This window comes from Felis catus, chromosome C2, assembly GCF_018350175.1.
Source record: "Felis catus isolate Fca126 chromosome C2, F.catus_Fca126_mat1.0, whole genome shotgun sequence".
In the NCBI taxonomy this organism is placed as follows: domain Eukaryota; kingdom Metazoa; phylum Chordata; class Mammalia; order Carnivora; family Felidae; genus Felis; species Felis catus.
In genome coordinates, this window is record NC_058376.1 from 1,848,932 (window position 1) to 1,862,872 (window position 13,941).

The window sequence follows — 13,941 nt, forward strand, 5'->3', positions numbered from 1 at the left end:
CCCCTGTGTTACTGTAACTTCCCTGACCACTAGGTGCCGCTGTCGAATAAAGGATGCGGCTGGGACTGCAGCCCGCCGGCTGCCCCTCCCTGGAAGGCCCTGGAAGGAGGGCGCGGGAGGGAGGCTCCAGGGGTGGGTCCACAGATGAAGAATGAAGCAGCCCTTTTTGGAGTGAGCCCCCCCCCACCAGATCCCTGGAGGATGAGTCCCCCACCCCCAGCAGTTTATCACTCCTCTGCTTTAATTTGTCCGGTGTTACGCGAAGGTGATTGGCCTGGATTTCAGATGACTGGGTGTGTAGCCCCTGGTGAGCTGGGTTCTGGGCTCCCCTCTCCCGGTCTGCTGTCATGCAGACGCCCGAAGGGGGACTGAGACGGTCAGAGTGTGTATTACTGCGCCCGAGGGGCTCAGCCTTCCTGGCACTCGACCTCAGTTGCACTTGACTCCCGCCTCCTCGCAGTGCTGGCTGCCTCGCCGTTTGTCCCGCGGCACTGGCCTCGCGTTGGGGCCCTCGCTGCCCTTCCTCTTCCTCCCGCGTGCTGGGCTCTGGTGCCCTTGGCAACAGACGGGGCTCTCCCTGTGCCCGTTCTTGTTTCCTGCTCAGGGTTTCTTAGCAGGTGTTACTGGTGCTTCGAATGAAATAGTTGTCCTCGTGTGCACGTTCTTATGGCCCCTTCCCCCTAAATGGCAGTAGCATTCCCCAGTCACCGTGGACACCCGACGGCGGCACCCGAATTTCCCAGTGTCCCCTGGGAAAACTCCAGCAACTGCCACCAGGTCCCCACGGCTCCACCTGTCCCTGTGCACACAGCCCCCAAGTTTCTCCTGCTAGTGTCCACTCTCCCTTGAGCTTCAGACTCGTCTGAGATCTCTCCGCTGGTCTGTTTTCTAGTCTCCACCTTAACGTGTTTAAATGAGAATTCTTGCTTTCCCCTCAGACCTGCTCCTTCCCCTCCTGTCCCGGTAATAGTGCTGTTCACTTAGTTGTTTGGGCTGGGGACCTGGGACCAGTCCTCACATGTCACACCCATTTCGTCCCTGTCTGCGGGACAGACCCCCAGAGTTGCCACTCTGACTCAAGCTGTCACCTTCCCTGCCTGGACTGTCACAGTAATGGCTTAAAACTGTTTATTAGCCTGAAATACAGCCGGCCTAGGGTTCGGGTTCAGCTCGATGAGCTTCTCAGAGAGAGCATCACCACCCAGATGAGCAGGAAGGCTGCCAGCCTGCCAGAACCCCACTGTGCACCAGAGCAGCTCTATCTTCATGGGGTAATCACTGCTTTGCTCTGTGTTTCCACCGAAGCATGCATTCTTAAACGTTGTCGTTTAGAGTGCCTGTTTTTTAATGGATGTAATCCATCTATAAATGTAGTTACATGTTGTCTATGCTCTTTTTTTTCTTTTTAAAAATTTATTTATTTATTGTTGACAGTGTGAGAGCAGGGGAGGAGCAGAGAGAGAGAGAGAGAGAGAGAGAGAACTTGAGGCAGGCTCCGTGCTGTCAGCACAGAGCCCGCTGCGGGGCTTGATCTCAAGAGCTGTGAGATCATGGCCTGAGCTGAAACCAGGAGTTGGGCATTTAACTGACTCAGCCACCCAAGCACCCTGTGTTGTGTATACATATCTATCTGGCTGTGTACGCATATGTATAGTGTATTATGTGTCGTGTGTGGTACGGGCCTGGTTTCTTTTGCATGACTGTGTCGCGTGTAGCTGTGTGTCATTTATGTTCACTTTTGTTCCATTGTATGAATCACCACAGTTTCTTGACCTCTTGTATTGCTAGATATTTGGGTGTTTTCATTTTTTTTTGGCTGTTACGAGTGATGCTGCTGTAAATATACAGCAAAGACACAATGGAATATTTCTCAGCCATAAAAATGAAATCTTGTCATTTGTGACAACGTGGCTGGACCTTGGGAGCATTACGCTAAGTGGGATAAGGCAGAGAAAGACCGATACCAAATGATCTCACGCATGTATGGAATCTTAAAAACAACTCACAGAAGGAGAGTACGGGTTGGTGTAGCCATGGGGGGTTAGCAGGTGGACGACATGGGTGAAGGGGTCAGAATACAGACTTCCAGTTATAAACTAAGTCCAGGGGATGTCACGTACGGCCTGGCGATGAGAGTTAACAGTGCCGTGTTGTGTATTTGAAAGTCGCTAAGGGGCTAGATGTTAAAAGGTCTCATCAAAAGAGAAATTTGTGACTGTGTGTGGATGGCTGTTAACTTGCCGGACTTTGCCCATTGCAGAATATATACGAATATCGGCTCCCTGTGTTGCACACCTGAGACTAGTATGACAGTGTAAGTCAATTCTGTCTCAGTTGGAAAGAAAGGAGCCCCCTCCGGCATCACCTTCACCCTGAGGCCTTTCTTGCCTCAGGTGGGCGTGTGTCTTTGTGTCACTTTACCACCTCCCTCGCTACATTCTTCAGTATGTCTTTTCATGTGTGTTTCCTTACCTACTGGCTGTCTTCCTTCACTGGGACGGAAGGGAAGCCCGTGGAAGGAGGGGCCTTGTCTCTCCTTCACCACTGCGTCTGCGCTGGCCGGAGGAGTGGGGCCTGGCAGCCACGTGGGTAGCGGCTGGCCCCTTCTAGTCCAGCTGGCCGAGGGGAGTGTGGACACCACTGCCCCGGGGCTCCGTGCAGCCCCTCAAAGCTTCAGATAGGACCAGAGGGCAAATGTAAGTAAATACCATTTGGATGAGCGATTCCGCGATTAGAATTGTAACTGGGCACTTTTCAGGACATCAAATTATGTGGCAAAACAGAGACGTGACAAGCTTTCAGACCAGCGGTTAGAGCAATATTTCGATGACACCGGTGAAGTATTTAGTTAGAGTGTCCTGTGTTTACAAGGTGTAGATTCACCGTGGCCCTTCTCTCGGCCTCTCTCGCTTAAGCTGTTACCCACGGGGGGAAGTGTCTCTGTCTCTTTAGGGACAGTGTGAGCTGTTACAGCGTCAGATCCTTACTTCCGTCCAGTGACATTTCGTCCCCGTCTTCCTCCGGAGACTGATCCATAGGGCGGTGGCAGGGGGCTAGAGGCTGCTGCGCATGCGGCCAGGTGGTTGGTACCTGGGTCTGCAGCACTTGTGGTCAGGTGGCAGGTTAACTCCCGGTGCACACGTGCGCGCGTTTCTGTGTGCTTGTCCTCCGGAGAGGGTCGCGGGCTCCCGGCGACTCCCGGCGACTCCCGGGGGCCTCCTTTCCCACCTGGTGGTCCCAGTTTACATTCGTGCCCGCAGGGTGTGTCTGTGGCTCCTCGGCTGGGGGGAGGCGGCCTTCTGTCCCATCTGGATGCTCGGGCTCCTGGGCTGCTCCGCTGGGGGCACTGTCATCCTGTTGTGGCCTTAGTTTCCCCACAGTTAATGAGTTGAGCACCTTGTGACATGTTCCTTCATTTTGTGACGTGTCTTCAAGTCTTGTGCTTGATTTTCTTTTGGGTGGTTTATGTATTTTTATTGATTCTGAGAAGTTCCGATACTAGCTCTTTGCTGGTTATGTCTGTAGCAAATACCGTCCTCTCTGGGGCTTCCCTTTTCGTTCTCTTAAAGGTCTCTTGGGGCGCCTGGGTGGCTCAGTCGGTTGAGCGTCCGACTTCGGCTCAGGTCACGATCTCACAGTTCGTGAGTTCGAGCCCCACGTTGAGCTCTGGGCTGATGGCTCCGAGCCTGGATCCTGCTTCCGATCCTGTGTCTCCCTCTCTCTCTGCCCCTCCCCCATTCATGCCCTGTCTCTCTCTCTCTCTCTCTCTCTCTCAAAAATAAATAAACATTAAAAAAATTTTTTTTAAAGGTCTCTTGATAGCAGAGGCTCTTAGTTTCAGCGTTCTTAATTTCACCCATCTTTTCCTTTGATGGTTGGTGCTCTTTGGCTTTACCTTTGTAGTTGGTCTAAATTGTTTATTGTTTTATATTTCATAAAACAACTGAAACTAATTTTGGGGGGAGTCAGCTTTATTGAGATAAAATTTGCACACAATTAAATGTGCTACTTAAAATATTTTTTTTAATGTTTATTTTTGAGAGAGAGAGAGAGACAGACAGACAGAATGGGAGTGGGGGAGGGGCAGAGAGAGAGGGAGACACAGAATCCGATAAGGCTCCAGGCTCTGAGCCGTCAGCATAGAGCCTGACGCGGGGCTCGAACCCACGGACTCTGAGATCATGACCTGAGCCGAAGTCGGACGCTCAACTGACTGAGCCACCCAGGCGCCCCTCAACTTAACTCTTTTTCAAGAAGTCTGGGCTGTTCTCAGTTGTTTGCATGTTTGTGTATCTTTTAGAGTTATCTTGTTTGCATTCGGGCAAGAAGACCTGTTGGGATGTTGGCTGAGGCTGCTCGGAATCTGTAGGTGCAGTTGGAGGAGGATTGAGAACTGTAATTTTGAGGCTTCCATCCATGAACTTGCTCGAGTCTCTGCTTGGGAAGGCCTTCAGAGCCGTGGCGGTTCTCGCATGCTACAGGTCTGCACAGCTTTTAAAAACTTACCTGTATGTGTTTCCTAGTAGAGTTGATGTCTTTTTAAGATTGTTCTAGTTTGCTCGTACATAGAAACACATTCAGTCACGTGTCTGGCCCTCGTGGTCAGCAGTGTTGGCAAACTCACTTCTTCCAGCGTATCTTCTGATTCTTTTGGACTTTGGGCGTATGTGACATGGCATCTGTGAGTAACGATGGTTTTGCTTCCACTTTTCGGAACCTTACGGCTTGTAGTTATTTGGCAAAGGTTTGGCAATTTTATGGCCCTTCAGAGAACCAGTTTTGGGTTTTGTCTGTCTGTCTGTTTCTTGCCACATCAGCGATGTCTTGGGCGCCTGGGCCCGACAGGAAGTGCATCTCTGGCCCGATTCCCTACTCCCGGGTGGCCACCCTTCTTGCCCAGGACTATTCTTCTCTCGTCACTCGTCCGCGTCTGTGTGCGGGTTTGGGTTCGCTCTGGAGCCTTCCACATAGAAGACGAGGAGGCCAGGACTTGGGACGGCGTTTCTCGGTGGCGGGGCTGGGCCTCAGTCTCTCGGCGGCCACTGGTCTTCGGCGGTTGCCAGAGTGCCGCCTGCTTGCTTCTTCCTACTTTCGTTCTCGGCGCTCGGGCCTGACGCTCCGTGGGGTGCCACGTCGGGGGCTCACGGATTGAGTAGAGTGGCGCCGGGGACCGACAGCTGTGCCGTGCGTGCTCCGAGTCCTGGTTCACGAGCGTCGGTCGGTCCCTCGTTGCTCACGCTCAGAAGGGCCCGTGCCGCCGCTCACAGCGCCGGGAGGCACCATCCGGTCGGAAAACTGGACGCCGTGCTTGACGTGTGAAGTTGAATCGAAACAACCGGCAGGGGTATTTTTGAAAGATAATTGACCCCTTCGGTTTCTTCATTTGTCAGATGAGAGGGTTTATAGCTCCAAAATTCTACGTTTTGCTGCCGTAAAGAGCCGCGTACGTAGTCGTTGTCGGAAACGTAACGGGAATAGGCGTTCGCTTTGGACAAACGGGGTCTTAATCTGTTAATGGATATCCTCCACAGTTGTCGTTTGGTTAGAATGCCAGCCTGATGCTCATTCTGTTTCATAATGCTTTTGCTTTTTCATTTTGTAGAACTGACGCTGAATCCTCCGGAAGGAATTGTGGCGGGTAAGGCACTAAAGCTAGCTTCTTTGTAATTTACTTCTAATTGCCAAAGTGGCCTTCTAAGTTAATTGTGGAAATTTTTTTTTGTTTTTTGCAGGTCCCATGAACGAAGAGAATTTCTTTGAGTGGGAGGCGCTGATCATGTAAGTTAGTTATATGTGCTGTTAGTTTCCAAGACGTTATTGGACATCAGAGCCCGGAATCCAGCTAGCAGCAGGGCTGTGCTCAGACGTCTCCATTCGAAGAAAAGGCTTCACGCACCTGTTAAATTGAGCTCTTTTTTAATCTGCTGGTCTGAGTAGAAAACAGCAGAGACGTATATCCCGAGAAATGAAAATATTTCCTGAGAGTCAATAAAAAAGTTTTGTCATACTTTATATTTGCAGAGTTTTAAAATAATAAGTTTTGAATGCTGAGTGGCAGTGCTGGGTTAGCCTCAAACGGTATCGGTGGCTTTGACTTCGGGAAGTCCCTAGGAGCCCACGGGGTTTTTTTTGTTTGTTTTTTTTTTTAAACATGTATTCTCTTTTTTTTTTTTTTTTTTTAATTTTTATTTTTGGGACAGAGAGAGACAGAGCATGAATGGGGGAGGGGCAGAGAGAGAGGGAGACACAGAATCGGAAACAGGCTCCAGGCTCTGAGCCATCAGCCCAGAGCCTGACGCGGGACTCGAACTCACGGACCGCGAGATCGTGACCTGGCTGAAGTCGGACGCTTAACCGACTGCGCCACCCAGGCGCCCCAACATGTATTCGTTTTTTGAGAGAGCGAGAGAGAGACAGACAGAGCACCAGCTGGGGAGGAGCAGAGAGACAGAGACAGAATCCGAAGCAGCCTCCAGGTCCGAGCTGTCAGCACAGAGCCCCACGCGGGGCTCGAACCCACGAATTGTGAGATCATAACCTGAGCTGAAGTCAGCTGCTTAGCTGAGCCACGCAGGTGACCCAAAGCCTGCAGCTTTGAAGGGGGAAAGGCCCCCGGGGTGGGGAGGGGAAGGTCCCTTGGGTGCAGGTGAGCCTCCGGCCTGCCCCCCGTGCACCTGCACTTTTCTCTTCCTCCTGCTCTGTCTCCATTCAGCCCCTCCTCTGCTCCTGCTTTCTTCCTGTGCGTTGCATGGCCTTCCATTGTCCCTGACCCCAAGACGTGGCTTTGTTCTAAGGAGAGCAGTGTGACTCCTGGCCCTGTTCTAGAAAGATCTTGACTGGATCTCGTGATCTTTCACCTGGTGATGTTGCTTAGAGCCGCAAATGGACCCCCTATTCTAGAGTGTTCCAGGGCCCTGTGAGCCAGGCCCTTCGATTGCCTTCTGTCCACTTCAGATGTACATTTTTGACCATTCTTAGATTTACTGTATTTTCAAATAAATGTAGTTAAGTAAAAGTTAGGAAGTTGGGATTTATCCTCAGTCTCTCAGGTTTCTCTTTGGTACGATGAGACCTCTCAGGTGGCCAGCACGTGTCGAGGCTGGGTTCTGGGGGGTTGAGACGTGCTCTCAGGGGAGGGACCGGGGCTGTGGCCGCACACGTCCTCGCACTGTCTGCGCATGCCCGTTGCGTCCGCCACGTGAGTTCTTACTGCTTCCCGTGTTCGAGAACCACATTGCTGGCAAGTGTTGTCTGTGGAGGTGAGATGATATGGAAATGGATGAGAAAAGGAGGCTTTTCTGATAAGCAGGATATTTAAAAATCATCAGTAAACATTGTCCAGAGGAAATACAGCACGCCTAACATTCCCTGATAATTTGTAATACCCTGATCGCTTGGGCCTGTGGTACCCAGTTTTTCCTGTGTTTAAATGTTTCTGGCATGGGGACATCTTTACAGCCTATCTGGGTGCGTAAAAGGGTGTTGTAGCTTTTGTCCCCTAAAGCAATTGTAAATGGGACGGGGCGTCTCCTGGTCAGCAGCGTCCCGCGTCTAATGGGACATGGCATTATCTGCTGTGTCGGCTGTAGGTCCTTTGATTTTTAAGGAGACAGGAGATTACATCATAGGAATGTGATTTGTCACCGCCATTTTTCACGTACCGTGTCATGTGTGTCGTCTCTGTGCTAACATGGACACAGGTGCACGGGTTCCTGTCAGTGGGCCCCCCGTCTTACACGACACTGGCCTCTGCACATCAGCAGACTCCTTTAGAAGCCCTTTAAGGGACACGTCAGGCCCTCGGAATGGTTTCTAAAAAGGTGTTTGTTAAAACCTTTTAGCATAACCGTTACTAACTTTAGATCAACACTGTAAAACGAATATTTTGAAAACCCATGTTAGCAGTTAGATGCAAAGGCAGCAAGAGCAAAAAGTAAGCAAGTAGGATTGTGTCAAATGAGAAAGCTTCTGCTCAGCAAAGGAAACCACCAACAGAAGGAAGAGGGAGCCTATTTGCAAATCACCTGTCTGATTAGGGGCTAATACGCAAACTGTAGAAGCGCCTCGTACACCTCAAAAGCAAAAAGAGAAACAGTCTGATTAAACGGTGGGCAGAGGATCCGAACAGACATTTTTCTAAGCAAGGCCTCCGGACGGCCGACGGGTCCATGGAAAGATGCTCAACGTCACTCGTCACCAGGGGAAAGCAAACCAAAACCTCAGCGAGATACCGCCTCACGCCGGTCAGAATAGAATGGCTGTCACCAAAAAGACAAGAAATCCGAAGTGTCGGTGAGGGTGTGGAGAAGGAGGAGCCCTCGTGCGCTGCTGGTGGGAACGCACACCGGGGCAGCCGCCGTGGAAGACCCAACGGAGGTTCCTCAGAAAGTGAAAACGAGGGCCACCCTTCCACCCGGCAGTTCTGCTTCTGGGGCTTTATCCAAGAGAAGGAAACCACCAGTTCGAAAGGACGTCTGTACCCCCGTGTGTACCGCAGCGTTACGTGCGACACCCGAGACACGGAAGCGGCCTGAGTTGGCGTCCATCGGTGGATGAATGGATGGAGGAGATTGGGGTGCGTGAGAGGGGCAGAGGCGGACAGAAGGTACCGCGTCCCGGCTACAGGCGTGTCCCGGACGTGCTGCCGTCACCGACCTCGTGGTGCGTGTTGGAGAGTCTTCAAGACGGTAACTCTTGCGAGTTGTCGCAAGAAAAAGACGGGTGGCTTTGTGTGGCGACGGATGTTCCCTGGCCTCACTGGGGTGACCGCGTTGCAGCGTCTACGGATCCGGAGTCCTCGCGCCCCACGCCTGGAACAGAATGCTCCCTGTCAGGCCTCGGTTTAAAAGGAGGCGATGAAGCTTTCTCAGCTGGAGCGCTTTTGTGTTTGAATGGGGCTTTTGCCTTCGTGTGGGATTCCCCTGCTCCAGGGTCTGCTGAGCCTGTGGGTCTTGGTCCTGTTCCAGAGCCTTTTACAAACAAGAGGCCGTTTACAAATGTACTTAAAACATCTATTAAGGAATTAACTGTCCTCCCGGCGATTGGTCTCACCCTGCTTTTTGGCAGACAGCTGGCTGGATTCCACTCCTCAGTGATAGCTCTGCTCTGCTTTCTTTTTATTCTTTGATTGTCTGCAGAGTTTCTTTGTGCGCCGGCGCTTCTAAACCCGTACCTGCCCCGTTTTCTGGGAGGCAGGGTGCCTCCGGCTTTGCCGCCCTGCTCCTCTGCCGGGCCTCCGTCTCTCGTCAGTTGTGCGGTGGGGAAAACCGCTTTTCAGGGGCTCGGGCCACAAGCACGGGGTGCCCGTTCTATTAGGGTTCCCGTCTGAGGACGCGGGTGCATCCTTGGTGACCCCAGATCTCCCCCCGGGAGAACGGGAGGGAGGGAGGGTGTAGGACGGGAGCGGGAGAGCTCAACGGTAAAATTGCCCCGCCGCTTCTTTGATTGAAAGTAGAAGGCAACCCCGATGGCTTTTGGCTGAGCCGAACGGCCAGGAAGGGGGCCGGGGCTGCTGCCCTCAGATGAACAGACGTGGGGGACACTGCTCGTAATTCGTGTCGCGAGCGGTCTGACCCGGCAGCCCCAGCCTTGGGGGTCTCTTCCGCAGACGGTGTTCTGAAGGTCTCTGCGTGAGGTTCATTTCTGCATGCACTGCAGTAATTAGAAAATGGAAACAACATTGGCCAACATAGTTTATGAAACATCCGTACTGCCCAACGTCGGAATGCCGTGTAACACCGACGAGGTTCGGGCAGAATCTCCATGCTGGCCCAGAAAGGCGTCCATCGTGTGTCATTGGGTGGACAGGGCAGATTAGGGAACAGCGGGCCTAGACCAGTGCCGTCCGTGGGGATGACTTCCTGCCCCCGGACACTCAGTGGCATCTGGAGATAGTTGTGGTTGTCACAGCGGGGGACTAGGGGAGTCCACTGCCAGTGTCTGGGGGGAGCCGCGGAGCACCTCGCCGCGCAGACAGCACAGGCCCGTCGGGCCCAAGATGCCGGTGCTGAGGTCGAGAAACAAGTTTTGCCTGTATTAGGTGTACAAGTCGAAGATTCTGGTGATTTTATAGTTTTGAGGCCACTCCCACAACAGTTTTACAGCATTTCCTGAAAGGTCTTCGTGCCCCCGGTCAGTCCCCATTCCCACCCTGAGCCGTAGGCAACCTCTCTTCTTTTTGACCTTCGAGATGGGCCGTCCCCGGACTTCTCCTGCAGATGGAATTATAAAGCAGCCAGTCTTGTGTGTCCGGCTTCTTTCACCCTCCTGTGCATTTGCGATTCTGTCCCCTTGCTGGGGGTGTCACGCCTTCGTCTTTGCCACTGACCCCAGCCCCTGGGGGGATGGGCCGCACCTTCTTCCCCACCCGCCAGGCGAGGGGCCTTTGGCCGCTGTGACCAGTGCTGCTGCGGTCCCTCGCGTACGCGTGGACCCCGTTGTCGCTGTCTGTGCATCGCTGGGTCCACGGGAGTGGGGGTGCTGTGACACAGAGGAAGCTCATGTTTTAGTGTCTCCAGAAACTGCCAGGCCGTCTTCCAGAGTAGGTCAGAGTTTTACGTTGCCACCAGCACGGATGAGGGCTCCCTCACCCACGCCTGCCGTGTGGCTGTAGCTGCCCTGGGCGTGAGACCACACCCCACCCTGGACTTGACCTGCGTTTTCTAAGGACTAATGGTGTTGAGCATCTCTTCATGGGCCTATTAGCCATTCATGTATCTTTGGTGAACTTGAGAAGTTTTGCCAATTTTTAATTGGCTTGTTTTCTTTTTCTTAATTTAATTTTATCATTATAAAAATATTTATTTTTGAGAGAGAGAACAAGCAGGGGCAGAGAGAGAGGGAGACAGAGAATCTGAAGCAGGCTCTGAGCTGTCAGTGCAGTTCCTCATGTGGGGCTCGAACCCACAAACCGTGAGATCATGTGGATTGCCGTCTTTTTGAGTCCTAAGAGTTCTTTATATATTTTGGATGCAAGGCCTTTATCAGACCCGTGATTTTCACGTTTTCTTCCAGTCTGCAGCTTTCCTGGTCGTCGTCTTAATGGAGCCTCTTGAAGCTCAAAGGTTTTAATTTTGATGAAGTGCAACCTCAGTGTTTTTCTCTTGTGGGTCATGCTTTTGGTGTTGCATTACCCAAGGTTACAAAGGGTTTCCGTTTTATATTTGTGGTTCTTCTATTGACCTTTAAATTTTGATCCATCTTGGGCTGATTTTTTTTTCAATATATGAAATTTATTGTCAAATTGGTTTCCATACAACACCCAGTGCTCATCCCAAAAGGTGCCCTCCTCACTACCCATCACCCACCCTCCCCTCCCTCCCACCCCCCATCAACCCTGTTTGTTCTCAGTTTTTAAGAGTCTCTTATGCTTTGGCTCTCTCCTACTCTAACCTCTTTTTTTTTTTTTTTCCTTCCCCTCCCCCATGGGTTTCTGTTAAGTTTCTCAGGATCCACATAAGAGTGAAAACATATGGTATCTGTCTTTCTCTGTATGGCTTATTTCACTTAGCATCACACTCTCCAGTTCCATCCACGTTGCTACAAAGGGCCATATTTCATTCTTTCTCATTGCCACGTAGTACTCCATTGTGTATATAAACCACAATTTCTTAATCCATTCATCAGTTGATGGACATTTAGGCTCTTTCCATAATTTGGCTATTGGTGACAGTGCTGCTATAAACATTGGGGTAGGTGCCCCTATGCATCAGCACTCCTGTATCCCTTGGGTAAATTCCTAGCAGTGCTATTGCTGGGTCATAGGGTAGGTCTATTTTTAATTTTCTGAGGAACCTCCACACTGTTTTCCAGAGCGGCTGCACCAATTTGCATTCCCACCAACAGTGCAAGAGAGTTCCCGTTTCTCCGCATCCTCTCCAGCATCTAGTCTCCTGATTTGTTCATTTTGGCCACTCTGACTGGCGTGAGGTGATACCTGAGTGTGGTTTTGATTTGTATTTCCCTGATGAGGAGCAACGTTGAGCATCTTTTCATGTGCCTGTTGGCCATCCGGATGTCTTCTTTAGAGAAGTGTCTATTCATGCTTTCTGCCCATTTCTTCACTGGGTTATTTGTTTTTCGGGTGTGGAGTTTGGTGAGCTCTTTATAGATTTTGGATACTAATCCTTTGTCCGACATGTCATTTGCAAATATCTTTTCCCATTCCGTTGGTTGCCTTTTAGTTTTGTTGGTTGTTTCCTTTGCTGTGCAGAAGCTTTTTATCTTCATAAGGTCCCAGTAGTTCATTTTTGCTTTTAATTCCCTTGCCTTTGGGGATGTGTCAAGTAAGAGATTGCTACGACTGAGGTCAGAGAGGTCTTTTCCTGCTTTCTCCTCTAAGGTTTTGATGGTTTCCTGTCTCACATTCAGGTCCTTTATCCATTTTGAGTTTATTTTTGTGAATGGTGTAAGAAAGTGGTCTAGTTTCAATCTTCTGCATGTTGCTGTCCAGTTCTCCCAGCACCATTTGTTAAAGAGACTGTCTTTTTTCTATTGGATGTTGTTTCCTGCTTTGTCAAAGATTAGTTGGCCATACGTTTGTGGGTCTAGTTCTGGGGTTTCTTTTCTATTCTATTCTATTGGTCTATGTGTCTGTTCTTGTGCCAATACCATGCTGTCTTGATGATTACAGCTTTGTAATAGAGGCTAAAGTCTGGGATTGTGATGCCTCCTGCTTTGGTCTTCTTCAAAATTACTTTGGCTGTCGGGGCCTTTTGTGGTTCCATATGAATTTTAGGATTGCTTGTTCTAGTTTCGAGAAGAATGCTGGTGCAATTTTGATTGGGATTGCATTGAATGTGTAGATAGCTTTGGGTAGTGTCATAATTGAAATTTTGACAATATTTATTCTTCCAATCCATGAGCATGGAATGTTTTTCCATTTCTTTATATCTTCTTCAATTTCCTTCATAAGCTTTCTATAGTTTTCAGCATACAGATCTTTGACATCTTTGGTTAGACTTATTCCTAGGTATTTTATGCTTCTTGGTGCAATTGTGAATGGGATCAGTTTCTTTATTTGTCTTTCTGTTGCTTCATTGTTAGTGTATAAGAATGCAACTGATTTCTGTACATTGATTTTGTATCCTGCAACTTTGCTGAATTCATGTATCAGTTCTAGCAGACTTTTGTGGAGTCTGTCGGATTTTCCACGTATAATATCATGTCATCTGCAAAAAGTGAAAGCTTGACTTCATCTTTGCCAATTTTGATGCCTTTGATTTCCTTTTGTTGTCTGATTGCTGATGCTAGAACTTCCCACACTATGTTAAACAACAGCGGTGAGAGTGGACATCCCTGTCGTGTTCCTGATCTCAGGGAAAAAACTCTGTTTTTCCTCATTGAGGATGATGTTAGCTGTGGGCTTTTCATAAATGGCTTTTAATGATCTTTAAGTATGTTCCTTCGATCCCGACTTTCTCGAGGGTTTTTATTAAGAAAGGTTGCTTAATTTCGTCAAATGCCTTTTCTGCATCGATTGACAGGATCATATGGTTCTTATCTTTTCTTTTATTAATGTGATGTATCACGTTGATTGATTTGCGAATGTTGAACCAGCCCTGCATCCCAGGAATGAATCCTACTTGATCATGGTGAATAATTCTTTTTATATGCTGTAGAATTCGATTTGCTAGTATCTTACTGAGAATTTTTGCATCCATATTCATCAGGGTATTGGCCTGTAGTTCTCTTTTTTTACTGGGTCTCTGTCTGGTTTAGGAATCAAAGTAATACTGGCTTCATAGAATGAGTCTGGAAGTTTTCCTTCCCTTTCTATTTTTTGGAATAGCTTGAGAAGGATAGGTATTAACTCTGCTTTAAACGTCTGGTAGAACTCCCCTGGCAAGCCATCTGGTCCTGGACTCTTATTTGTTGGGAGATTTTTGATAACCGATTCAATTTCTTCGCTGGTTATGGGTCTGTTCAAGCTTTCGATTTCCT

General features: G+C 49.7%; 1 protein-coding gene across 5 annotated transcripts in view; it reads left to right on the forward strand.

Moving 5' to 3' along the window:
- Positions 1-13,941, forward strand: part of UBE2G2 (ubiquitin conjugating enzyme E2 G2) — a 48,934-nt gene that overhangs the window by 20,480 nt on the left and 14,513 nt on the right. For 4 of the 5 annotated variants that reach the window (XM_019839291.3, XM_023238636.2, XM_045036508.1 and 1 more), the window contains exons 2-3: positions 5,603-5,638; positions 5,733-5,778. The exons of the other annotated variant lie outside the window; for it this stretch is intronic. In XM_019839291.3, the coding sequence (XP_019694850.1) occupies positions 5,738-5,778 (41 nt within the window). In that variant the 5' untranslated portion in view covers positions 5,603-5,638; positions 5,733-5,737. The remainder of the gene's footprint in view (positions 1-5,602; positions 5,639-5,732; positions 5,779-13,941) is intronic. 5 annotated transcript variants of the gene reach the window in all.